At 39.0% G+C, this 27,106-nt stretch overlaps 1 protein-coding gene across 3 annotated transcripts in view; it reads right to left on the bottom strand.

Annotated features, from left to right (window-relative positions):
• mylk3 (myosin light chain kinase 3) overlaps positions 1-27,106 on the bottom strand; it is a 96,000-nt gene that overhangs the window by 4,789 nt on the left and 64,105 nt on the right. For all 3 annotated transcript variants that reach the window (XM_049471294.1, XM_049471293.1, XM_049471292.1), the window contains exons 8-11: positions 22,952-23,093; positions 21,685-21,755; positions 16,855-16,983; positions 9,293-9,445 (exon numbers count right to left, since the gene is read on the bottom strand). In XM_049471294.1, coding sequence (XP_049327251.1) covers positions 9,293-9,445; positions 16,855-16,983; positions 21,685-21,755; positions 22,952-23,093 — 495 coding nt within the window. The remainder of the gene's footprint in view (positions 1-9,292; positions 9,446-16,854; positions 16,984-21,684; positions 21,756-22,951; positions 23,094-27,106) is intronic.

Here is a 27,106-nt window from a genome sequence, read left to right as displayed (position 1 = left end):
TTGTAGGAAAATTAAGAATTGATTTTGTCGTTTGGTTGGGTTGGGGGGGATGGTGTTTCAGAAGGGGTACAAGAATTTTATAGGGTATCCTATAAAAGTGCAGTTGCAAAGACCTTTGATATTAATATACCACTTTTACCTTCTTTATGTTTACTCGGAGATAACGCTGCTTTGGAACAGTCAGAATTATGCAAGAATGAAAAAAATCCCAATATCAGTTGCACTAACCATTTTCTCCCTAATTTACACAGCCAATTACCCAACGCACTCACTAGGACTCCCCCTAACACTAGTGATGTCCCAACACACCAGGAGGGTGAAGACTAGCACATGCTTCCTCCGATACATGTGAAGTCAGCCACCACTTCTTTTCAAGCTGCTGCTGATGCAGCATTGCCGAGCAGCATCACAGCGCGCTCAAAGAAAAGCACTGCGACTCGGTTCTGATACATCAGCTCACAGATGCCCTGTGCTGTGGACATCACCCAAGGAGTGATGTGGGGAGAGAGTGCCATCTACCCATTCAGAGGGAGCAGGGCTAATTATGCTTCCTCTGAGCTAATTATGCTCCCTCTGAGTGCCGGCAGCTTTATGGCAAAGCTGCATAATGGGGGGCTCGAACCTGCGACCTCCCGCTCATAGTGGCAGCGTTTTAGACCACTGGACCACTCGGCACCCCAGATGCACTAACTTTAAACGCTATAAAAACATCTAATTTGAAAAAAAAATGTTTTGCACACGAACACAATCAGCAGCAGTTCAGTAATATTTGGAACCTTATTATGAAATCCGTAGCATTATAAGTGAACTGAAATGCCACAGCTATTTAGCTAAAACTTGAGCATAGTAATTAGAAAGACATAACCCCAAAATAATCCATTATTATTATTATTATTATTAATAATCATTTTTCCCTCTTTCTGTCTCACTTTTTCTGTCTATTTATTTGTTTGTTTTTTTGTTTATATGTCCTTCCTTGAGAAAAATACATTATTATAGAGGGAAATAAATTAGACCTCCAATAAGGTAGTGGCGGGCAAAAAAAAAAAAAAACACAACAAAAACAAAAATGCTATGATGGAACTGGCACTCATCAGGTCCACTCCAGGAAAGGAAGCGCGAGAGTTCCTCTGTGGCACAGGATGAGTTTATCAGAGTTACCAGCCTCAGAAACCACAAGTTAATTTTATCCCACCCCTCCACTAATTTTATCCCACCCTGGTTTTCCTCGTGTGGCACCAATTAAGCGATGATAATCAGAGAGGGGTGTTCATTCAAATGGCAGCTCTGTTTAATTAGCGCTGTGGCATTTTTGAAGAAGCCGGAGCTGCTCGATGTGGACGTCCCATTAGTGATCATTAGCTAAAAGCATGTCTGTCCTGTTAACCTGCAGTGCATTAGTGTGTGTGTGTGTGTGTGTGTGTGTGCTCACTGATGGGAAAAATACATTAAGTATATCTTTTACACATTACAGCAAATATACACAAAACCATTAATGCACATTAAATGTACTTTATGAAAAAGCATCTTTTTTAAACCCTTCAAACGTATTTATATTGTTCATTACAGACAGTATGAACTCAAGAACCCAATAACTTTATTTCATAAACTGAAAACTCGTATCTCCAAATCGTATCTAGAACCATCATTCAACAACAGCTGATAGAACCACATGAACAAGAGATTACTGTACTCTACACCTTTATCACCAACAAACTCTACTACAATACAGAGTTACTATATTCACTAATACCACTTACAACTTTACTACTGTACACAACACAAGCCTTATATTCACCATGTCCAGAAGAAGCTCCGCCCACTTCTCTACTACAATTCAGAGTTACTATATTCCCTAATACCACCTACAACTTTACTACTGTACACAACACAAGCCTTATAACACGTTCACCATGTCCAGCAGCTCCGCCCACTTCTCTACTACAATAAAGAGTTACTATATTCCCTAATACCACTTACAACTTTACTACTGTACACAACACAAGCCTTATATTCACCATGTCCAGAAGCTCCGCCCACTTCTCTACTACAATACAGAGTTACTATATTCACTAATACTATTTCCTGCCATCAAGATAGAAACACGGACACAAGGCATGAAGATAAACTGTTGACAGGGTGTAACATAGCAATGAGCATTGCGACGCACCTTGTACAGGGTGTACAATAAGTGTTGGGAGAAGAAATGGCAACCTTACAAACTAGTAAATGCTTTACTTTACTACTTTTTTACCGCACTTAATTTAATTTCCAGTATATTCAGCACCCATTTTTCATTGGAACTCCGCACACGTTCACTGGCTGAATGCGATTACTGATGAAACGTCACCTAAACCACATTTCTTATCTGTAACTACTTATAGATTTTGTGCACCAGGCAGACTAAAGCCCAAGTGTTCCCTCTGCTGCTGTGAACACTATTCTAAATTCAGACCAATCTGTCTGGGGTCGTGATCCCGCCCCTGTGTCAAGTACAACACACGCACACTCAAACACACTCTCTCTCCTACTCTCTCTCTCCCTCACACACACTTAAAAGAGCACTCACTACTAGCCCTACACTGTTGCACACAGTCGAACACACTGCAAAAATCTTAGCTTTTAGCTAAGTTCAATTGTAGCTCTGGAAAAAAATAAGAGACCACTTTAAAAACGGAGAGTTTCTTTGATTTTACCAAATCAAAAAACTCTGGAATGTAATCAAGATGAAGATGGATGATCACAAGCCATCATACCACCAAACTGAACTGCTTGAATTTTTGCACCAGGAGTAAAGCAGGAGTAAAGTTATCCAAAAGCAGCGTGTAAGACTGGTGGAGGAGAACATGATGCCAAGATACATAAAAACTGTGATTAAAACCAGGGTTATTTCACCAAATATTGATTTCTGAACTCTTAAAACTTTATGAATATGAACTCGTTTTCTTTGCATTATTTGAGATCTGAAAGCTCTGCATCTTTTTTTGTTATTTCAGCCATTTCTCATTTTCTGCAAATAAGTGCTCTAAATGACAATATGTTATTTAGAATTTGGAAGAAATATCATTTGTAGTTTATAGAATAAAAAAACAATGTTCATTTCACTGAATCATATACCTATAAACAGCTAAATCAGAGAAACTGAATCAGAAACTGAAGTGGTCTCTTAATTTCTGCATGGTTTTCAGAATTTTATAAGAATATTCAACCTATTTCTAACTTTTATAACATTGTTTTTGGCAATTTAATCTAATGAAAGTCTCTTGTTCTATAGGCAGATATTATTACTAAACTTTCTTTTATACTCAGAATAAAGTAAATATATCTACCAATATAATAAGACACACAGTTTGAAATAAGTCATTAATACTTCAAAGGGGACATATTATATCTTTTTTAACACAAGTTAGAATAGCTCTATGGACTACAGTACAAAACATGTTTGTGACGTTCTTTACATAAAATCATTCTCATATAAAGATAATCTCACCAGCTCTATTCCAACCAGTTTCATTTAAGAGCTCTGTCACTTTTATGCAAATAAGCCGAGTGTTTACCAGCTGTGAGAGTGTTAGTTTTAGGTTGTGCTAAATGTCAAAATATTAACAAGCTAGTTTATGTTTAACTGCGATAGAAGCACAAAACTCTTTATTTGAAAGTTCTTACATCTCCCTTATCTGCTATGGACAGTAGTTACAGATCCTTCCCTCAGAAAAAGTCTGCAGGCTAATCCTGCAGTGTGCTGTCTGAGGTTCTCAACCAAAATGACCAAAATGGTGTTTCTCCAACTGATTTAGTGGGTGGGGATCTGGTAGGGGTTGACAGGTGAGGGTTGGTGCCACATTGAGTCTATGTAGGTTTACTTATTGTGACGTCAAAATAAGAGAGCGACAAACTCTTTCAACTGATTCACAGAAAACAGATAGATGTTTTTTTGTTGTATTTGGAGTGTTTATAATGTTTATAGGGCAGTTGAGACTCAAGTGGAAATACAAAAGCAAGCAAAAAGTGAGTTTTGCATAATTTGTCCCCTTTAATAATTTTATAATGAGAAATATTAGATACTTAGACTACACTAAAAATGATTTCACTTGCTAGGTTATTAGACCGTTCCTGACGCAACAGGCCACCCAACTCCTGGTGCAAGCGGTCGTCATCTCACGCCTCGACTACTGCAATGCCCTGCTAACTGGCCTCCCGGCCTGTGTAGTAAAACCACTCCAGATGATCCAGAACGCAGCAGCACGTCTGGTCTTCAACCAGCCAAAACGGGCACATGTCACCCCGCTGCTCATTGAGCTCCATTGGCTACCAGTTGATGCTTGCATCAAATTCAAAGCTCTTACAATCGCCTACAAGGTGATGTCAGAACAGCTCCTTCCTACCTGCACTGATCACTCCTGAAGGCTTACGCTACCTCCCGACCGCTGCGCTCCTCCAGTGAACGTCGCCTCGCTTTGCCAAACATTCACACAAAGCAATCCAGACTGTTCTCATACAGAGTTCCCCAATGGTGGAACAAACTACCTTCCACTACCAGATCAGGAGAATCTCTCACTATCTTTAATAAACTCCTGAAGACAGAGCCCTTCAAAGAGCACTTACTCTCCTAACACCTCTAACACACTAACTACTTCTAACCTCATTTCCTTCTTCCTCTCCTTCACTCCTCTATCCTATTATTCCCCTTTGTCCTCCTTTTATCCCTATCCAAAGATGTTTTTCCTTTAAACTTATTTTACATTGTACTTGACTATTGTAAGTCGCTTTGGACAAAAGCGTCTGCCAAATGTAATGTAATGTAATGTAATGTAATGTAATGTAATGTAAAAGGTTATAATTTTTGCAGTGCACCTTCAGCACATCATATCTGTCTCGGCACTGATCTGAACTAGGTCTTCCCGCAGTATCATCTCTGTAGGTCTTGAAGTGTATTTGAGCATACATATTTGCAAGCAGGGTTATTTACCATTAAGCAGGGTTATTCACTATTATCATATATATTTTCCACACAGAATGACCACTGGACCACAGGGAACAGATGGAGTAAGCCCTAACTTAAACACATTTGTTTTTTTAAGCATAGGCTAGTGTGGGGGAGCACTTCTTTCCCCTCCCATGCATTGCGTCAGACTAACTTGTGTATGTTCTATGTATGTGCGCTATAGGAGCGTATGTTAAGTGTTTCCAGCTGTGAGGTGTTTTCAAACATAAAGGCTGGACTTCAGCAATTCCAGCCAGAGAGCTACAGATCAGATTTGGGAAAAGAACTCTCTCCAAGCAAACCTAGGTGCTTGAATATGATGCTGTTATCTTTTGTACTAATTTTTTTTTTTCTGTAATAAATTTTCTTATATACAAAGAACGGTATCAGCGAAGACTTATTTCATGCATCTACATGACATCACAGCTCGAGATACTACAGTCTGTCTCTCATTCAGACACCCCACCAGCCCTCCACACAGAGAGCGAGAGAGAGAGAGAGAGAGAGCTTGAGGAAATCACTTTTGTAAAACTGTGGATGACTAAACCCAGCGGCGGCAGCTGGAAAGTTTTATCTATTCTTTTTTCAAAATGACAGAAAAAAGATAGAGCCATCATACAGTGGAGTGAAAGTATTTCTTTTGATTTTGCATTTTTGTCATTACATTACTTACATTATTCAGATTTTCAAACTAACCTCAGACAAATAGAACCTAAGTAAATATAAAAAGCACTTTTTAAACAATCATTTTATTTAATAGGCGGGAAAAAACTATCAAAACCAATCTAGCTCTTTGTAAAAGTAATAAATTAACTGTCATTAATGACAGTTGATGACAAAGAGGAACTTTTTGGAAGGTGTTGAACAAACTACCTTCCACTACCAGATCAGGAGAATCTCTCATTATCTTTAATAAACTCCTGAAGACAGAGCTCTTCAAAGAGCACTTACTCTCCTAACACCTCTAACTAACTACCTTCTACTACCAGATCAGGAGAATCTCTCACTATCTTTAATAAACTCCTGAAGACAGAGCTCTTCAAAGAGCACTTACTCTCCTAACACCTCTAACTAACTACCTTCTACTACCAGATCAGGAGAATCTCTCACTATCTTTAATAAACTCCTGAAGACAGAGCTCTTCAAAGAGCACCTACTCTCCTAAAACCTCTAACTAACTACCTTCTACTACCAGATCAGGAGCCTCTCTCGCTATCTTTAATAAACTCCTGAAGACAGAGCTCTTCAACAGGATTAACTGTGGACGCTGTAAGGGATGTTTTTCGGGTGCTAACCCGGATTGTGTCCAAAAAACATAAAACCACGGCTGATCAAATCACGGCAGAATTCAATCTGCACCTCAACTCTCCTGTTTCCACCAGAACTGTCCGTCACCACAATACATTATTGTGGTCTAAAACCAGGTGTTTCAGTTTCATTGTCCAACCCCTGTAAATACAGTCTGTAACTAGAAATAGAAATGCAACCTTCTTCTATATGTTTAGTGGAGCTAATAAAAATTCTAAATGTTTTATGATATTGTGATATACACTGAGGGAGGCGGAGCTACATTCTCTCATGAATGGGATGAATGGGATGAACTGGATGTTTGCCAGTAATTTAGATGCTTGTTTAACATGGCACGTTGCTGTGAAGGCTATAGAGAGGTCAATTACCGTGTTCTTCACATGCTCGCTATTGAAACTGTGTATCATAAGAGGCCACGTTTAATCACCAGACAGCACTGTCACCAAGGCGAGCGCAAATGTAAAAAATGTGGGTGCGCGTTGCGTCACTAAGTGCCCCCTGTCACAGATTAGCGGCTCATTAACTGGCGCGCTCGCCGCTCAGCGCTGCCCCTCGCTGGCCCCTGCTGTGCCAGCCTGCCATTGTCTGATGCCAGCTGAGTGGTGGGAGCAGGCGTGTGCCTCAGCCGGGCTGACGTGAGCACAGCTCTGATAAAAACACCCTCAGCGCCAGCCCATAGAGCTGCAGGCCCCGGCCTGTTCTATGGCGTTAATTTGAGCGCTTTGATAAGTGCGTCCGGATGTTCTGATTTTAGCAGGCTTTCAGATTTCAGCACCCATCTGCTCGCCAGCCAGGACACAGCCGACAGAAAACGGCGAAGAACAAAATTAAACACGCTTCTAACACCAATATTCACCCTTATAGTGTCATGAAAATGTATTTGCTCCCTACAGATTTCATTTGTTTTTGTTTGTGTTTTTTTGTGATACTGATATTTTTCAGATTATCAAACAAATTTTAATATCAGAAAAAATAACCTAGCCCTAAAAATAACCTAAAAAAAAAATAATGTAATACCTTAATTGTTCCAGTCAAGCTTTACCAATGTCTTTCACATCTCTGTGGAGGAATTGTGTTCTACTCTTCTTTACAGAATTGCTTTAATTCAGACACATTGGAAGGTTTTCCAGCATAAATGTCCTGTTTAAAATCATCTACAGCTTCTCAATCAGACTCCAAAACCATAATTTGTTATTTTTTTTTAAAAGCCATTTAGAGTTTCAGGCTTGTTTGTTTGTGTGATTTGAGTCATTGTCCTGCAGCAGAGCCCAAGTACACCTGAGCTTGAGGTCATTCAACAGATGGCTGGATATTCTCCTTCAGGATTGTCTATTAAACAGCAGAATTCCTGATTCAATCTATTACAGAGAGGTTTCCTGCAGCAAAGCAGCCCTAATGCTCATGACCTCCTCATAGTCCTCGTCTAGAAAGTGCTCTCTACAAACCCTAGCATGCTAACATGGCTAACCAGAGGATTCTTGCGCTTTAGCGCCACTAGCCACTGCCGAAGAACAGCTGTCCGAATAAGAGGCAAAGTATGAAAGTGAACAATCTTTCTCTCATTCTTCACCCTATAACATTTATTACTACACCCAGTATTACTACACCCATGGGCAAATACATCAATTTTTGGTTTGGCTTTTACTATCCATTGAGGAACTACTATAGGCTAATAGTTTTTGTTAGTTATAAAGGCTATTTTAAAGCAATACTATGAGGCTAATATTCTGTTGAGAAACATTTGGCTAATTTTTCCCATTTTCTCCGCTATTTACACGGCCAATTACCCAACCCACTCATTAGGACTCCCCCTATCACTAGTGATGCCCCAACACACCAGGAGGGTGAAGACTAACACATGCTTCCTCCAATATATCTGAAGTCAGACTCCGCCTTTTTTCGAGCTGCTGCTGATGCATCATTGCCGAGCAGCATCACAGCGCGCTCGGAGGAAAGTGGAAAGATCACATTTGAAAAAAGGGATAAGGGATGGGTCTTTTGTCTTTTGTTTTCCTCCAGCTTTGTGATTTTGTATGTGTACATGTTTGTGAGTAGTGAATGTGCAATGTGTATGTATTGGTGTGTGATTGTTAGGGGTGTCACGATTCTCTAAATCCTCTATTCGATTTTATTTCCGATTTTAGGGTCACGATTCGATTTGATTCGATTGTCGATTTTCTGTTTTTTTTTTTGTTTTTGTTTTTTTTTTTACAGCAGAGAGGCCTATGCCAGTTTTAGATTAGTCTATGTTCATTCATTGGTTTGATTCATCAAATTTACAATATCTTATTTCAAAAGGTGGGCTTGATATAAGTGATGCAAAGTGATACAAGTGATCTGTAATACACCACATTAGGCACTAATGGTCACATTTAAATAATTTAATCAAGATATATATGTAATGCCATCTAGTGGCTTTTTTGGTAGCAGCAGTGTGCACTATTAAAACAGCAATGTGCAACATAAAATAAATAATAAAAAAAAATACAGGAACAGTCAATAATAAGTACGAAAAATTAGAGCCTTAACAAACTGAACTCTATCCTACTATAACAGTTAAACATGAAAAATAAAACTTTAAGACTTTTTCGGTCTCTGAGAATGACAAGCTTTTTTCTTTAATAAAGATATATTATTAACTTTATCTGAGAGAAAGATGCTCCTTAAGGTACCAAAACTATTAACATATTTGAGGCTAGACAAAACAAGTGTTATTTTTATATTTTCAAGTTTTTTTTTTTGAAAAGATGAAAATGTCCACATTCTCTGGAGAAAGTGCTGCTCTTTGAGCAGTCACAGTGTCCGCGGCGTCGGCTACAGTGTGCTGCATCATTTGCGTAGCTTAGAGGGAGGGATCGTCGATCCTCTTTTTGACTTCGAGGCTCAAGACTATGACATAATTTCGATCGATTTCTATAAAATATCGAAATCGTGACACCCCTAGTGATTGTTGTAATAATTGTGAATCCAATAAAATCCAAAAAAACAACATAAAGTTACCATTTGGCTGATAGAAGAAGCCTGGAGATGAAGTCTTTGGCCTCGTCTGAAACATTCTCAAACGCATCGGCGTCGAAGTCCCAGTTAGCGTGGAGGATGTTGTTCATGGTCTCTGTGTCGCTTTCGCCCAGAAACGGAGAAAGTCCACTTAAACTGGAACAGAAACACATGCAGAACACACACACACACTCAACATTAACACACACTAATGGAGGACTGTTATATAACTTATATGACTAAATGTGACAGATTAAGATTATTTATCTAATAAAAAGCCCTTTTTAATATCCTTGTGGCAAACCTGAACAAACAGCCTCGCCGCGGGCTGGTGATAAATGCGCCTCATTTAGCGGATACGTTGCTAACATGTTCAGCGTCAGTTATCAGACTCCTATAGGCTAATTCAAGAGACGCTCTGCTGATAGGGCTGGAAAACAGGGCATTTAATGCAGTCGAGATTATGCAATTAATATTTTTCATGTAGATTTGACATTGGCGTGACGTCAGAGCGCACTCATTAATCCTCCATTCATGCACACGTCTCCGATCTGTCCGTTTAATAACGTCCTGCATCATGTGCTGTTCAGGCTGTACAGGAGGAAGAGGCGGAATTATTTAGTTCCCGTGAAAAACCTTGGGTTTTCAGTTCATAAAAGAAAAGCGTATACACCAATCAGCCATAACATTAACACCAGGTAATGTAAATTAATGTCTAATGCTGATTAGCTCCCCCTGTTGTTCCATCACAACAGATCTGACCATTCAGTGACTGGTCTTCATCCACAAGACTGCTGACGATGTCCTGTTCTATCTGACACCAAGATTAATGATTTAATAAATTGTCTTATTGAGATTATTGAGTCTTATGTACCCACGACCCAGTCCCTCGTCCAACATATTAACTTCAACAACTGACTGTTCACTCGTTGCCTAACATGCAGATCCCACACACTGACAGATAATTGGTGTATACAGTGTGGTTGCGTTGAAAAATAAATATGTAAGATTAATTAAAAAGTGTAAGGTGTATATTGATATTAGATTAAGAATAGTTTTAGATGTACAGTAAGGTTAAGGTTTAGTTTAGGTGTAAAGAAAGGTGTAGGTTAAGATTTAGTTTAAGGTGTAGATTAAGGTGTAGGTTAATGTCAAATTCCACAAAGATGTTTATGTTAAATTTAAGTAAAGTATGGTGTAGGTTAAGGTTGGGTTTGGTAAAGGTTAAGGTTCGGTTTAGGTTTAAAGTAAAATATAGTTTAAGGCTAGGTTAAGTTAAAGAGTAAGGTTAGATTTAGGTGTAAAGTATTGTGTAAATTAGAGTTAGTTTTAGGTGTAAACTATAGTGTTGGTTAAGGTTAGGTTTATTTGTAAAGTATGGTGTATATTAAGGTTAGGTTTAGTTAAAAATTAAGATTAGGTTTAGGTGTAAAGTATGGTGTATGTTAAGGTTAGGTTTAGTTAAAATTAAGATTAGGTTTAGGTGTAAAGTATGGTGTATGTTAAGGTTAGGTTTAGTTAAAATTAAGATTAGGTTTAGGTGTAAAGTATGGTGTATGTTAAGGATAGGTTTAGGTTTAAAATACGATGTAGGTTAAGATTTCGTTTAGCTGAAGATTAAGATTAGGTTTAGAAGTAAATTATGGTGTAGGTTAAGGTAAGGTTTAGGTGTAAAGTACTGTGTAGATTAAGATTAGGTTTAGTTGTAAAGTATGGTGTAGGTTAAGGTAGGGTTTAGGTGTAAAGTAGTGTGTAGATTAAGATTAGGTTTAGTTGTAGAATAAGGTTAGATTTAGGTATTTAGAATGGTGTAGGTTAATGTTAGGTTTAGGTGTAAATTACAGTGTGGATTAAGGTTAGGTTTAGGTGTAGATTAAGATTAAGCTAAGATTTAGTTTAGGTTTAAAGTAAAGTGTAGGTTAAGTTTAGGTTAGGATTTGGTTTAGGTGTAAAGTACAGTGTAGTTTAAGGTTAGGATTAGGGGTAAATTACTGTGTAGATTAAGGTTAGGTTTAGATGTAAAGTATAGTGTAGGCTATGGTTAGGCTTAGTTGAAGGTCAGTTTTAGGTGCAATGTATAGTGTGTTTTAAGATTAGGTTTAGGTGTAAAGCACAGTGTAGGTTAAGGTAAGGTTTAGGTGTAAAATACAGTGTGGCTTAAGGTTAGGTTTCGGTGTAATGTACAGTGTAGATTAAGGTTGTCTTTAGTTGTAGATTAAGATTAGGTGTAAAGTATGGGTTAGGTTAAGGCTAGGTTTAGGTGTAAAATACAGTGTGGATTAAGATTAGGTTTAGGTGTAAAATACAGTGTGGATTAAGATTAGGTTTAGGTGTAAAGTGCTGTGTAGGTTAAGGTTAGGTTTAGGTGTAGACTAAGATTATGTTAAAATTCAGTTTATGTTTAAAGTAAAGTGTAGGTTAAGTTTAGGTTAGGATTGGCTTTAAGGTGTAAATTACGGTGCAGATTAACGTTAGGTTTAGGTGTAAAGTACAGTGTGGGTTATGGTTAGGTTTAGCTGGAGATTAAGGTGTAGGTTCAGTTCAAATTAAGATTAGGTTTGGATGTAAATTAAGTTTAGGTTAAGATTAAGATTAGGTGTAGATTAAGATTAGGTTAAGATTTGGTTTAGGTGTAATCTACAGTGTAGTTTAAGGTTATGTTTAGATGTAAAGTTAGGTTAAGGTGTAGATTATGGTGTAGATTAAGGTTGGGATTAGGTGTAGATTAAGATTATGTTAAGATTTGGTTTAGGTGTAATGTACAGTGTAGTGTATGTAAGGTTAGGTTAAGGTGTAAATTACGGTGTAGATTAAGATTAAGTTTAGTTGGAGATTAAGTATTTTTACGTAGTATTTTCTTGGTTATAGTAACTTTAGGTTTTAATTTCAAGCTGTAATTGGACTCTTGTTTTAAAAGACAATAGAAAATGTATAACTTTCGCATGTTTCACTGTGAGATTAGATTCTCACAACTCTAATCTGAGCTCTCAGTGTTTCTGAAAAAGCATCATCTGTTGAACAGCGCTGTTCTATTTCATATCCAGCCTGTGGACAACTTTAAAATCAGGTCATGACTCTTTACAGGGCGAAGTACACAAACACAGGCATTAACCATCAGACCTGCATCCTACTGTTCTCTAAATAGAAGAGCCGTAATTAAATTATGCTTTTGAGTGTTGTTCAGGTCCAGGACTGTGATTTAGGCCATGTACACATTTTAGCTGCAGGCGAGCCCCCCTAAAGCCCCTCAGACAGCTGTCAAATTATTACCATTAATTCAATCAAAGACAGACATCTGTACTGCTGGACATCTACGGCCAAGGCTGGACTTTTGGGCTTTTACTCATTATAGCAACATGACCCAGTTCAGCACCTGCATTAAACCAGCATGGATTCCTGCTCTGATTGGGTGACATGGGTCGAAACATGGACTGAAAACTTGACTTTTGATCGAGCTGGACCATTATAATGCCCTGTTTACTGGATTTATAAAACAAATCTGTTAGAAACTACATCAGCTACAGGTGCGCAAGACTTTCACACATCCTAAAAGTCATAAAAAATCCTTAAAATTTATGAGGCAAACCAAATCTAATAAATGAAACAAAATATTAGACCTATCTTATTTATATATATATATGCAGTCATATGAAAAAGTTTGGGCACCCCTATTAATCTTAATCATTTTTAGTTGTAAATATTTGGGTGTTTGCAACAGTCATTTCAGTTTGATATATCTAATAACTGATGGACACAGTAATATTTCAGGATTGAAATGAGGTTTATTGTACTAACAGAAAATATGCAATATGCATTAAACCAAAATTTGACCGGTGCAAAAGTATGGGCACCCTTATCATTTTATTGATTTCAATACTCCTAACTACTTTTTACTGACTTACTGAAGCACAAAATTGGTTTGTTAACCTCATTGAGCTTTGAACTTCATAGCCAGGTGTATCCAATCATGAGAAAAGGTATTTAAGGTGGCCAATTGCAAGTTGTTCTCCTATTTGAATCTCCTCTGAAGAGTGGCATCATGGGCTCATCAAAACAACTCTCAAATGATCTAAAAACAAAGATTGTTCAACATAGTTGCCACAAACGGAGTCACCTGAGGTGTGCTTTTGCTTTTGCACACCTCAGGCGACTCTGTTTGTGGCGTGCTTGCAGAAATGGCTTCTTTCGCATCACTCTCTCATACAGCTTCTCCTTGTGCAAAGTGCGCTGTATTGTTGACCGATGCACAGTGACACCATCTGCAGCAAGATGATGCTGCAGCTCTTTGGAGGTGACTGTTCTCACCATTCTTCTTCTCTGCCTTTCTGATATTTTTCTTGGCCTGCCACTTCTGGGCTTAACAAGAACTGTCCCTGTGGTCTTCCATTTCCTTACTATGTTCCTCACAGTGGAAACTGACAGGTTAAATCTCTGAGACAACTTTTTGTACATTTCAATCCTGAAATATTACTGTGTCCATCAGTTTTTAGATATATCAAACTGAAATGGCTGTTGCAAACACCCAAATATTTAGAACTAAAAATGATCAAGATTAATAGGGGTGCCCAAACTTTTTCATATGACTGTAAATAGGTAAAACGAACCAATATTACCTCTAAGTCTCTAAGTGGCAAATGTATATGTACAGCTGAAGAAAAATGTGAATGTATGTGAACTCGTTTAAAGTTTGCAAAAGTGCACCTGGATGTTCCACAGCACTACTGGCTAAATATACTGTGGACAGATGAAACCAAAATTGAGTTGTTTGGAAGGAACACACAATGCTATGTGTGGAGAAAAAAAAGGCACAGCACATCATCATCAAAACCTCGTCCCAACTGCGAAACATGGTGGAGGAGGCATCATGGTTTGGGGTTGCTTTGCTGCCTCAGGGTCTGGACGGATTTCCATCATCAACGAAAAACATATTTCCCAAGTGTACCAAGACATTTTGCAGGAAAATTTAAAACCATCTGTCCGCCAACTGAAGCTCAACAGAGGATGGATGATGTAACAGGACAACGACCCAAAACATAGAACTAAATCAACAACTGAACGACTTCAACAGTAGAAAAAAAAACGCCTTCTGGAGAGTCCTGACCTCCTCAACCCAATTGAGATATGGTAGGATTTTAAGGAAAAAGCCACTTCTCTCTAAAAAGAACATTGCGGCTAGTCTGCAGTTTGCTAAATCTGACATGAATAAGCTAGAAGGCTACTGGACCAAAGAAAGGCTTTGTGGACTGAGGAAACTAAAAAATAGAGGGTTTAAATAAGAAGCTTTGGGAAATGTTTAGGGAAAGAAAGCACTGGATTACAGCATAAAAAGAATCATATCCCTTATCTGTAAAACATGGTGGTGGTGGTAGTCATGGTGTGGGCCTGTTTTGCAGTGTCTTGACCAAAAAGGCTTGCTATTACTGATGGACAAAAAAATAGTCTGAATTTAAACCAAGAAATTCTGAACGAAAATGTCCTTAAACACAACATCTGTCCTTGTGTTAAATCTCAAGAGAACGTGGGTCATGCAACAAGACAATGACCCTAAGCACACAAGTGCTACGAAAGTTCTACAAAAGTACAGTTAAAGAAGGATAAAATAGTTTTAGTGTTTTTTTATGGTTTTGGAGTGGGGCCAAGTATAAATTCCTGACTTTATTCCAAAAGGAATGTTGTGGGCGGAGCTGAAGATGTAGCTCATGAGAAGAAACCCATCAACATGAAAGAGCTGTAGCTGTCTTCTGTAGAGGAATGAGCTAAAGTTTTTGTTTTAAGTATCTCCATCTACACTGCCTGGACAAAAAATAAAAGTCTCCACCTGGATTTAAGTAAGTAAATGATGTGGGGTTGGTTGATGCTGCAGTTGGTCTGCAGGTTTAGGTTCAGCAACAGTATGTGCAGAAAGAATGAGGTCAGCTGACTACCTGAATATACTGAATATAGACCAGATTATTCCATCAATGGATTTTTTCTTCCCTGATGAACATGCCCATATTCCAAGATGACAATATCAGGATTCATGGGTCTGGAATTGTGAAAGAGTTCAGGGTCCAGGGAGCATGAGATCATCATTTTCACACATGGATTCAGAGAGAGTTCACCAGAGAGAGTCCAGATCTTAACCTCATTGAGAATCTTTGGAATGTGCTGGATGGAGAAGGTTTTGTGCAGTGGTCAGACTCTACCATCATCAATGCTGCTGCAAGATCTTGGTGAAAAATTAATGAAACACTGGATCAAAATAAATCTTGTGACATTGCAGAAGATTATTAAAACCATGCCACAGTGAATACGTGACGCAATCAAAACTAAAGGCGGTCCAACCAAATATTAGAGTTTGTGACGTCTTTCATTACTATAGAAGTTGGAATGATTGAGTAGGTGTCCCCATACTTTTGTCCCTAAAAACTCCATATGGTGCACGCCGAGTTGAGTTGCGTTTTACAGAAGCACGAGGCAAACAGACCACAGCTGAGTCCTGCGCTGTGATTGGCCGTGTGATTGGCGTTGAGTAGATAGTGTGCTTTCTGGGCCTCTTAACTCCAGTCAGAGGCTGGTGGCCTTTCATTAGAGAATTACTGAGTGCTATCAGCGCTCGGCCTCTGAAGTCCACCTTTCATGGCCGTGATATTTGCATTCGCTTTTTGATCTCTTTGACATTATAAGAATGAGCACGGCGATATCCAATTCAGTGCAGCTACAGCCTCTGTTTGGTTCAAGGACAGAGTGCAAGAGAGAGAGAGATCAAGAGAAAGAGAGATAGAAAGAGAAAGAGATTGTTTTCGCTTCCATCATCTCAGATATGGCTCTGTGATCTCTGATGCACAGCTGTTCTCATTGAATGGCTGTACGGTACATTACTTTGCTTGTTTGAAACATATATATATATATATGTTTCTGGTGGAAACAGGAGAGTTGAGGTGCGCATTGAATTCTGCGTGATTTGATCAGCCGTGGTTTTATGTTTTTTTGGATACAATCCAGGTTAGCACCCGAACATCACTTTCAGACAGCTTCCTCTTACAGCGTCCACAGTTAATCCTGTTGGATGTGGTTGGTCCTTCTTGGTGGTATGCTGACATTACCCTGGATACCGTGGCTCTTGATGCATCACAAAGACTCGATGTCTTGGTCACAGATGCTCCAGCAAGACGTGCACCAACAATTTGTCCTCTTTTTATTTTGAACTCTGGTATGTCACCCATAATGTTGTGTGCATTGCAGTATTTTGATCAAAACTGTGCTCTTACCCTGCTAATTGAACCTTCACACTCTGCTCTTACTGGTGCAATAATGTGCAATTAATGAAGATTGGCCACCAGGCTGTTCCAATTTAGCCATGAAACCTCCCACACTAAAATGACAGGTGTTTCAGTTTCAATTTAAGTTTGTCCAACCTCTGTACATTAGCTAGTCTTGTAGCTGCAGTGCTACAAAGAACTAAAGAAGCTAAACTTCAAAACCCAACCTTGTCCAATTTTGGCCAATTATCTAGATTAGGTTAGTTTGTTTTTAAGTTGAAATCTTACTTTTAATGCCACTATACTCTTAAGTTGTGAACCTACAGCATATATGTGATGACGCCGACGCTCCACATGTCTGTAGGGAACGACACAAAATCGTAGTTCACCACCTCCGGTGCCAAAAACTCAGGGGTTCCAAAGTTGACCTTCAGCTTCTCTCTGGGCCGATACCTGCAGACCATCAGAAACAAATCAGGTCAGATATTTCCAACATTATTCCAGATATTTTTTCAAAAACTATTTTTTACATATTTCAGGCTTATAGAGACATATATGTCCATTGTGGGATACTCGCATATGCTAGTCCATCTCAAAAAAATAGATTATTATTGAAAAGTTACTTTATTTCAGTAATGTTTTAAGTGTTTATTTCTTTTATTGTTGATGATTATGAATTACAGCCAATGAAAACCCAAAAGTCAGTGTTTCAGAAAATTTGAATATTATATAAGACCAGTAGGTACTTTTGGCAGTGTGGGCAGTGTGCCAAATCCTGCTGGAAAATGAAATCCGCATCTACATAAAAGTTGTCAGTAGCAGAGGGAAGCATGAAGTGCTGTAAGATTTTGTGGGAAAACAAAACTGCACTGATTTTAGACTTGATAATAAAACACAGTGGATCAACACCAGCAGATGACACGCCTCTGCAAACCATCACTGATCATCAGTAAATTTTGCATTTTGAGTTTTCCTGAAAAATTGTACAACACTTCATGCTTTTATAGAGATGCGGATTTCATTTTCCAGCAGGACTTGGAGCGCTGCCCATGCACACTTACTACATAATATTCTAATTTTCTGAGATATTTTTGGGATACTGACTTTGTAAAGCTGGACATTATTTAATAATTATTATTAATGTATATAATGCCCTGAAGGCAGTTAATTGCACTGGGTTTTACTTAAAGCAGCACTAGGTAGGATTACCTTGATTTTTTATCTTTTTAAAGAAGTAAAATTACAGCTTGAAACTCACTGCAGCGCTGCATTGAGGTGTAATAGGAGGAATAGCGGTGCTCTCGTGTCTGTGCCGGAGCTCCTCTGAGCTCAAACCAGACTCTGTATGTTTTCCGAGGCGGCCGCGACCAACGCTCGCGAGAACTGCGACCTGCTTTCCGACCTTTAGTTCTAACAGTTCTACAAGGACTACTGGTTCATTCTTTACAAACTAACATACAGACACTCTGGCAGAAGCTGGAAAGAGACCGAATATGTCTGTGAACGCCAGAAAACGAGAAAGAGAAACAAATCCGCCTGAAACATTTATTACACTCTACAACTGTAGGGGGAGTCCACGAGCACAAAATCTTAATCTCACCTAGTGGAGCTTTAAGTAAGAGTAACAGTGAGTAAATACTTTTGCACGTCTTTGCACCCTTTTCAGATTTTTCAGAATCTCAATAAAATACATTTAAGTTTAGAGTATATCTGTCCATACTATATATCAGACCATATACTATCAGGTTTCCTTGTCTGCTCATGCTGTACAAAGTGGTTATGAAACGATTTATGAATGTAATCTGCGATGTTCCAGTACTCCACCTAAAGTACTGTACAGTAATAATAAAATGTTTGTTATGATTTATCAAACCCAAGGCCACCCGGTTCTCCTTATTTCTTCTATAAGCTGGATCCTGACATTCATTCATCCGGAGGTTTGCGGGAAGCGGCGGCACATCGCTTGCTGATCTGGGTCAGTGACTCAGCGGAACACAAACACAGACGAAAGCTGCGAGACGGACGCAGCGTAATTGTTGTCTAAAAGCTCAGAAGAACACTAAAACTGTTGGAATGATCATTTAATGTCAATCTTTTTCATGAGTAACAGCGTGGGAGGAGATACCACCCTGGTCATTGGTTCTAAATTGGGTGTGGTGGCAGGATGATAAACCTGTGTTAGATGGTGATTCAGAGAGAACGTATTTCTCACGCTGGTGAGAGAGAGATAATTACAGAGGAGGATAATTACAGACGATGCTCAGATTTATCTCTCTCTTTCTCTTTCTCTTTTTCTCTGAGAACATCTTGAGAGCCTTAGAGAGTGTTATGGTGTGGGGTGCAATTTCGTACAATGCCAGACGACCTTTGTTCTTTATTGGACAGATTCTCCCATCTGAGCTGTGGATCTCTGCAGCTCCTCCAGAGTGACCATGGGGCTCTTTGCTGCTTCTCTGACCAGTGCTTTCTTTGCTTGATCTGTCAGTTTGGGTGGACCATGACCATGTATTGGTAGGTTTGCAGGTGTAGAATACTTTTTTGGATGATTGATTGTCCTGTAGATAGAGTTGTGGATTTCTGCGGCTCCTCCAAATTGACCAAGGGTCTCTTGGCTGCTTCTCTAACCAGTGCTCTCTTTGCTCAATCTTGCAGTTTGGGTGGACCATGGCCATGTCTTGGTAGGTTTGCAGGTGTAGAATACTTTTTTGGATGACTGACTGTCCTGTGGATAGATTCTCCCATCTGAGCTGTGGATCTCTGCAGCTCCTCCAGAATGACCATGGGGCTCTTGGCTGCTTCTCTGACCAGTGCTCTCTTTGCTCAATCTTGCAGTTTGGGTGGACCATGGCCATTTCATGGTAGGTTTGCACATGTAGATTACTTTTTTTGGATTATTGATTGTCCTGTAGATAGAGCTGTGGATTTCTCCAGCTCCTTCAGAGTGACCATGGGGCTATTTGCTGCTTCTCTGACCAGTGCTCACTTTCTCGATCTGTCAGTTTGGGTGGAAAATAGCCATGTCTTGAAAGGTTTGCAGGTGCAGAATACTTTTTTACTCCATTTTTGGATGACTGATTGTCCTGTGGATAGATTCTCCCACCTAAGCTTTGGATTTCTGCAGCTCCTCCAGAGTGACCATGGGCCTCTTGGCTGCTTCTCTGACCAGTGCTCTCTTTCTCAATCTGACAGTTTGGGTGGACCATGGCCATGTCTTGGTAGGTTTGCACATGTAGATTACTTTTTGGGATTATTGATTGTCCTGTATATAGAGCTGTGGATTTTTGCAGCTCCTCCAGAGTGACCATTGGCCTCTTGGATGCTTCTCTGACCAGTGCTCTCTTTGTTCAATCTTGCAGTTTGGGTGGATCATGGCCATGCCTTGGTAGGTTTGCAGTTTTAGAATACTTTTTTACTCCATTTTTGCATGACTGATTTTCCTGTGGATAGATTCTCCCATCTGAGCTGTGGATCTCTGCAGCTCCTCTAGAGTGACCATGGGCCTCTTGGCTGCTTCTCTGACCAATGCTCTCTTTGCTTAATCTTGCTCTTTTGGTGGACCATGGCCATCATTTGGTAGGTTTGTAGAAACAGTTGTAGAATACTTTTTTCCATGTTTGGATAATGGATTGTGCAATGCTCCTTGTGATGCTTGGGAAAGCTTGGGATGTGTTTTATAACCTAACCCAGCTTTAAACTTCTTCTCTACATCTTTATCTCTGACCTTTCTGGCGAGTTCCTTGATCTTCATGATGCTGTTTGTTCTTAACTAGTGATCTCTAACAAACCACTAAGGCCTTCATAAAACATGCTGACATTTTTTTTAACTTTTATGAAGATGCGGATTTCATTTTCCGGCAGGACTTGGCACACTGCCCACACTGCCAAAAGTACCAATTGTTCTTATATAATATTCTAATTTTCTGAAATACTGAATTTTGAGTTTTCATTACTTCAAAAGCCATAATCATCAACAATAAAGGAAATAAAGGCTTAAAATAGCTCACTCTGTGTTTAATTCATCTAAATAATATATGAGTTTCACAGAAATAAAGTAATTTTTCAATGACATACAATTCTTTTGAGATGCACCTGTATAATGAGCTACACATACAGTAGTGGTAGTGTGTGACCAAGCATGGCAGATGTCTCAGCATGGAGTTGTAGAGGTTCCTAATGGAGTCCTGTGATAATCCATCCCGTGCAGCGCCAATATTCTCACACAGTTTCAGCAGATTTTAAGGTAGTGTTACGACCCCTGGTCATATAGTTTTTTTCTTTGTGTGCCCTCTGTGCTGTTTGTGTTTGGTTTTTGGTTGTAGGACCATGATTGGCCACCGGGGGCGCACTCTATAAAAGGGCAGGAGGAAACGTTCAGGGCTCCTCCCCTTTCCTGACCTGGAACAACTTCCTGCTCAGACCAACCCGGCACCTCCATTTTGTTTTCTGTGTGTTGCTTTAGTTTTTGCTTCAATATACATTAGTCTTTGGGTAAAGTAGGGGGTGAGTGCCATTTTGTTTTGCTACCTTTTTCTCCTGTTTTGGTGACAGGGAGTCAGGGTAGTTCAGTTAGTTGTCTTTGTTTATTATTTGATATTTTGGCCCATGCTCACCCCCGAAGTCATATTCCCTTATTTTTATCAAAAAAAATGAATCCTGTTTTAATTCAGTTTTAGTGTCTGGTGTTTGGTCTGGCAGAGGGTCTGGGGAGAGAGCCCACTCTTATTTCCTGTTATGCCCTGACCCTAGACCGGGTCGTAACAGTAGGGGTAGATACACTGTTGAAAGGGTGTCCAATAGCATCCCACACATGCTACTTCAGATGGGTTTTCGCAGAACTCCATTAGGAACCTCTACAACTCAATGCTGAGACATCTGGGATGTTGTGTTACACACGCTTTACAGATTAATTCTGTTCGTGTAGCTCAATTAATATGAGATTTCTTTCTTTTTGATGAATTACGGTGTGCGCGGAGATGCGAGGGTTATTCAGAGAGAACGTATTTCTGCAGAGGAGTGTAATTAAAGCCTGAAGCTCAAATGTGAACATCTCTCTGAGAACATCTTGAGAGATAATCGCTGGAGAGGTAAATGTTTGAGAGGTAGTTGAATGCGTCTGTTTGTGAGCGATGGCGTGGAGATGTTTTTTACACTTACTTTCTAGCGAGACCGAAGTCAATGATCTTGATCTGGTTCCCGGTGCTGCTAACACACAGTATATTTTCAGGCTGTTGTAAAACAGTAAATAAATAAATAAATAAATAAATAAACACATTGAAATAGACATAAAAATAAGCACTGATGTTAAAACAAAGTACAGTGGTGTTAAAAAGTATTTGCCCCCTTTTTACTTTTTGCTTTTTTGTCATACTTACATTTTTCAGATTATCAAACAAACTTTAACATCAGACAAATATTATATTACCTGAGTAAATATAAAAAAGCACGTTATAAACGATTAATTTATTAAGAGAATAAATTAACTGTTATTAATCAAAATTTCAAATTACAAATTTTTTTTGGAAAGGAGTTCACTTTCATCTTCTGGCACTTTCATTGCCAGACCTGTTGAATCAAGAATCACTTAAATAGAACCTGTCTGACAAAAAGAAGCAGCTAAAAGATCTCAAAAAGCAGCACATTGTTCCCTGATCTGAAGAAATTCAAAAACTGATGAGGAAACAAAGTCATTAATGATCTATCAGTCTAAAAAGGTTACAAAGAAAGTATGAGCTATTATTCACAAATGAAGAAAACATGGAACACTGGTGAACCCTCCCAGGAATGATTGGCCGACAGATATTATTCCAAAAGGGCATGGACAACTCATCCAGAAGGTCTGGATAGCTGAAGTTAAACTGAGTTAAGCTCAGTGTAAATTCATCAATAATAAGAAAGAGACTGGTTGAAAAGGGTCTCAATGGAGTTCCAATGCAACAAAAAAAGCAGTGCGCCGACCAAAAAGAACACAATGGCCTGTCTCCCATTTACTGAACGTGGTAGTGTAATGAGGGTCTGGGGCTGCTTTGCTGCTTCAGGGTCTGGACAAAAAATAAAAAATGCTCTTTCAATATAATTAATTCCGAAGTAATTACTTCACATTTACAAAATAGCAATAATAAATCTTTACTGTGTAAAAGAAAATTGTTATGACAGCTGACTTGTGGTAAAAAAAAAAAAAAGTGTGATATTGTTCGTTTGTCGATTGTCGTTTTGTTTTGTGTAGCAAAAAATGCATTATAAATAATGAATTAAAGTAAACAGAATGTTAAGATCGCACAAGGGTCAATGTCAAACCCAAACATTTTCAGTCTTTTTTATTTTAAGTTAATCTGAACTCTACTGATCTGATGTTAGTTGGTGAGTTGGTGGGTTAATTTCTATTAGCAGAATGTCAGTGTGGTGCAAGAAAACCAGTTTTCACCTTCAGGTCCAAATGCAGGATGTACTGCTGGTGAAGATACTGGACCCCTTCACAGATCTGGCGCGTGAAGACGATGGCGTCCAGCTCAGTCAGCTGATAATGTTCATCAACGATGCGGTCGAACAGCTCTCCCCCCTCCACACTGCAGCACACAGAGGCAGAGTGACACACATTTATCGCCTATTACGTCTTTTGATAAGAAACAGTGCCGGCATCGAACTTGGTCCGAGCAGTGCTTGTGATTGCTGATTGACGTCTGTATGAGGACAGATCAACCAGAGTGAGCAGTATTCATTAATAAAGCATCCATAGCAAAATCTGTTTTTTTTTTTGGAATAAACTCCAAACTGAGAGTTAATATCAACTCATTTTACATGTACAGTTGGAAGAAAAAGTATGTGAACTCTTTGGGATTACTTGGATTTCTGTATACAGTCATATGAAAAAGTTTGGGCACCCCTATTAATCTTAATCATTTTTAGTTGTAAATATTTGGGTGTTTGCAACAGCCATTTCAGTTTGATATATCTAATAACTGATGGACACAGTAATATTTCAGGATTGAAATGAGGTTTATTGTACTAACAGAAAATGTGCAATATGCATTAAACCAAAATCTGACCAGTGCAAAAGTATGGGCACCCTTATCATTTTATTGATTTGAATACTCCTAACTACTTTTTACTGACTTACTGAAGCACAAAATTGGTTTGGTAACCTCATTGAGCTTTGAACTTCATAGCCAGGTGTATCCAATCATGAGAAAAGGTATTTAAGGTGGCCAATTGCAAGTTGCTCTCCTATTTAAATCTCTTCTGAAGAGATGGTGTCACTGTGCATCGGTCAACAATACAGCGCACTTTGCACAAGGAGAAGCTGTATGGGAGAATGATGCGAAAGAAGCCATTTCTGCAAAAACGCCACAAACAGAGTCGCCTGAGGTATGCAAAAGCACAAAAGCACACCTCAGGCGACTCTGTTTGTGGCATGCATACCTTTTCTCATGACTGGATACACCTGGCTATGAAGTTTAAAGCTCATTGAGGTCACCAAACCAAGTTTGTGCTTCAGTAAGTCAGTAAAAAGTAGTTAGGAGTATTCAAATCAATAAAATGATAAGGGTGCCCATACTTTTGCACCGGTCAAATTTTGGTTTAATGCATATTGCACATTTTCTGTTAGTACAATAAACCTCATTTCAATCCTGAAATATTACTGTGTCCATCAGTTATTAGATATATCAAACTGAAATAACTGTTACAAACACCCAAATATTTACAACTAAAAATGAATAAGATTAATAGGGGTGCACAAACTTTTTCATATAACTGTAAATTGGTCATTAAATGTATTCTGATCTTCATCTAAGTCACAACAATAGACAAACACACTCTGCCTAAACTAATAACACACAAAAATTATATGTTTGCATGGTTTTATTGAACACAACATGTTAGCATTAACAGTGCAGGGGAGAAAACTATGTGAACTTCTAGGCTAATGACTTTTCTAAGAGCTAATTGAAACGAGGATGTGATGGTTAAAGCTGCCCTGCCCTATAAAAACACACACACAAGAGTTTTGAGTTTGCTGTTTTTAAAAAGCATTGCTTGATGTGAATCATGCCTCGAACAAAAGAGCTCTCAGAAGACCTACACTCAATAATTGTTGACCTGCATGAAGCTGGAAAGGGTTATAAAAGTATCTCTAAAAGCCTTAATGTTCATGTGTCCACGGTAAAACAGACGCTCTACAAATAGAGAAAGTTCAGCACTGTTACTGGAGCTGCTCTCTCTAGGCGTGGTAAAGTCCTGTAAAGATGACTGTAAGAGCACAGCTCAGAATGATCAATGAGGTGAAGAAGAATCCTAGAGTGTCAGCTAAAGAATAACATTGCTAACATTTTGTTGACAAATCTACAATAAGGAAACATTAAACAAAAATGGAGTTCATGGGAGGACACCATGGTGGAAGCCATTGCTATGCAAAAAACAAAACCAAACATTGCTGCACGTTTAAAGTTTGCAAAAGAGCACCTGGATGTTCCACAGCAGTACTGGCTAAATATACAAAATGGACAGATGAAACCAAAATTGAGTTGTTTGTAAGGAACACACAATGCTATGTGTGGAGAAAAAATGGCACAGCACACCATCATCAAAACCTCATCCCAACTGTGAAACATGGTGGAGGAGGCATCATGGTTGCTGCGTTGCTGCCTCAGGGTCTGGACGGATTAACGTCATCAACGGAAAAATTAATTCCCAAGTTTACCAAGACATGGGACATGCCCAATATGCAAATACAGTAAATGATGCTCGGATTTGTATAACTCCAGATTTGTTTAACTCCAGATTTATTTAACTCCAGATTTATTTAACTCCAGATTTTTAAACTCCAGATTTTTAAACTCCAGATTTGTATAACTCCAGATTTGTTTAACTCCAGATTTGTTTAACTCCAGATTTATTTAACTCCAGATTTTTGAACTCCAGATTGGTTTAACCCAGATTTTTGAACTCCAGATTGGTTTACCCAGATTTTTGAACTCCAGATTTGTTTAACTTCAGATTTGTTTAACTCCAGATTTTTAAACTCCATAATTTTGAACTCCTGTAATTTGCTGTGCAGAGTCGCCGTGTGCGGTCTGCTCTGCTTAACTGTGCTGTGATGATGATGATGATGATGATGATGGTGATGATGATGATGACAGCAGCACTCTGGTGTGAAGTAGAATGTGTGGGTGCAGCTAGTTCCCGTCAGCCAGAACAGAGCTGCTGAAAAACACGGCCAGTGAAAGGAAATTTGTCTTGCAAATGAAGCTCTAATGGACGGCGTCAGCTCCGGCATCAAAGCCCAAACCAGCCCCGGCACTCATTACTGTTCCATATGAACAAAAGACACTAAATGAAGGCTGTTTTAATTCAAGCAACCTATAAAAAAACATCTCCCTCCATCTGTCACTCTCTTTTAAACACACAGACCACCATTCAGTTATTAATCTAATGATTTATTACCCAGAAACGCCTGGGGCAATAACCATTCACTACATTAACATTCATTCAGATTACTAATACAGCACTCAGTACCATGTCCAATACAGCAGATTAAGAAGGACCTTGTTGAATATGTATACTATATAAAGTGCTATTATACAACAGTTAGTTCCGACCTCACAATCTGATTGGTTGAGAAGTGTTCTAGCCGTGATGATATTTGTGATAACATCACGGCCTTCTCACACTAAACTTGTATCACTCCGCCGGCGCGTTGCCGAGTAACGGCGTATACACACAGTACAGTTTTGAATCATCGCCTTCACCGGCACCAGCAGCAGCGTTAGCTTAGCACATGCTAGCGCTCAGCCGCGGCACATATGCCCGCAGCCCGCAGCGCTGACTCGTCTTATGTGGAAAAAAGGGAAGAAAAACCACTTGGCTAACGCCGTCTGACAGCCAGAACGATACTTTAACCAGCCAGTCTAGGCTGAGCTAAGTTAATGCTGAGCTAAAGCAAGCTATGCTGACTGGGAATTTCCGAAGCGCGGATAGCTTGACTCCGGTCACCTACCCACAGTCCAGCCACACTGGCAAGCTAACCAACACCACCCAGCAAAACAAACAGAAATGCTCAAAAAATGCGCAGCTTTCACCTGAAGACGACTCCACAGAGCAGGAGAGGAGAGTATTAGCGTTATTTCACGCTCCTAACGCTACCATATTCACTTATTCCCAATTTTGATTTCAAGCTAACTTTCGTGGTGTTAGTCTGTATGAACTATACACCGTTTTGTAGTTAAGTTGTGGTGGAACTACTTTTTGGCGGAAGGCTCAGTCCATATTAAATCATATTCAAACTGAATTTCTTAAAGTTCTTTGATTTATTTTCTTTATTAATTTTGTAAAAAAATAAACTGTTGTATAAAAGCAATAGAGCACTCGAGGTCGTGTGTTATCACGAATAACATCATGTTAACCGTGATGTTATTTGTGATAACACACTCCCTCTCGTGTTCTATTGCTTAAATATGAAGTAAATAGTCGATGTCCAATAAAAAAACCAAGTATCTCCTTTTTTGTCGATTTTTAGTTTACTACATGATTTAAACAGACAAACTATCACTTACACTGTGCCAAAATTTCTTCATGATCGAAC

This window comes from Astyanax mexicanus, chromosome 23, assembly GCF_023375975.1.
Source record: "Astyanax mexicanus isolate ESR-SI-001 chromosome 23, AstMex3_surface, whole genome shotgun sequence".
Classification (NCBI taxonomy): domain Eukaryota; kingdom Metazoa; phylum Chordata; class Actinopteri; order Characiformes; family Acestrorhamphidae; genus Astyanax; species Astyanax mexicanus.
This window is presented reverse-complemented; position numbering and strand designations above follow the sequence as displayed.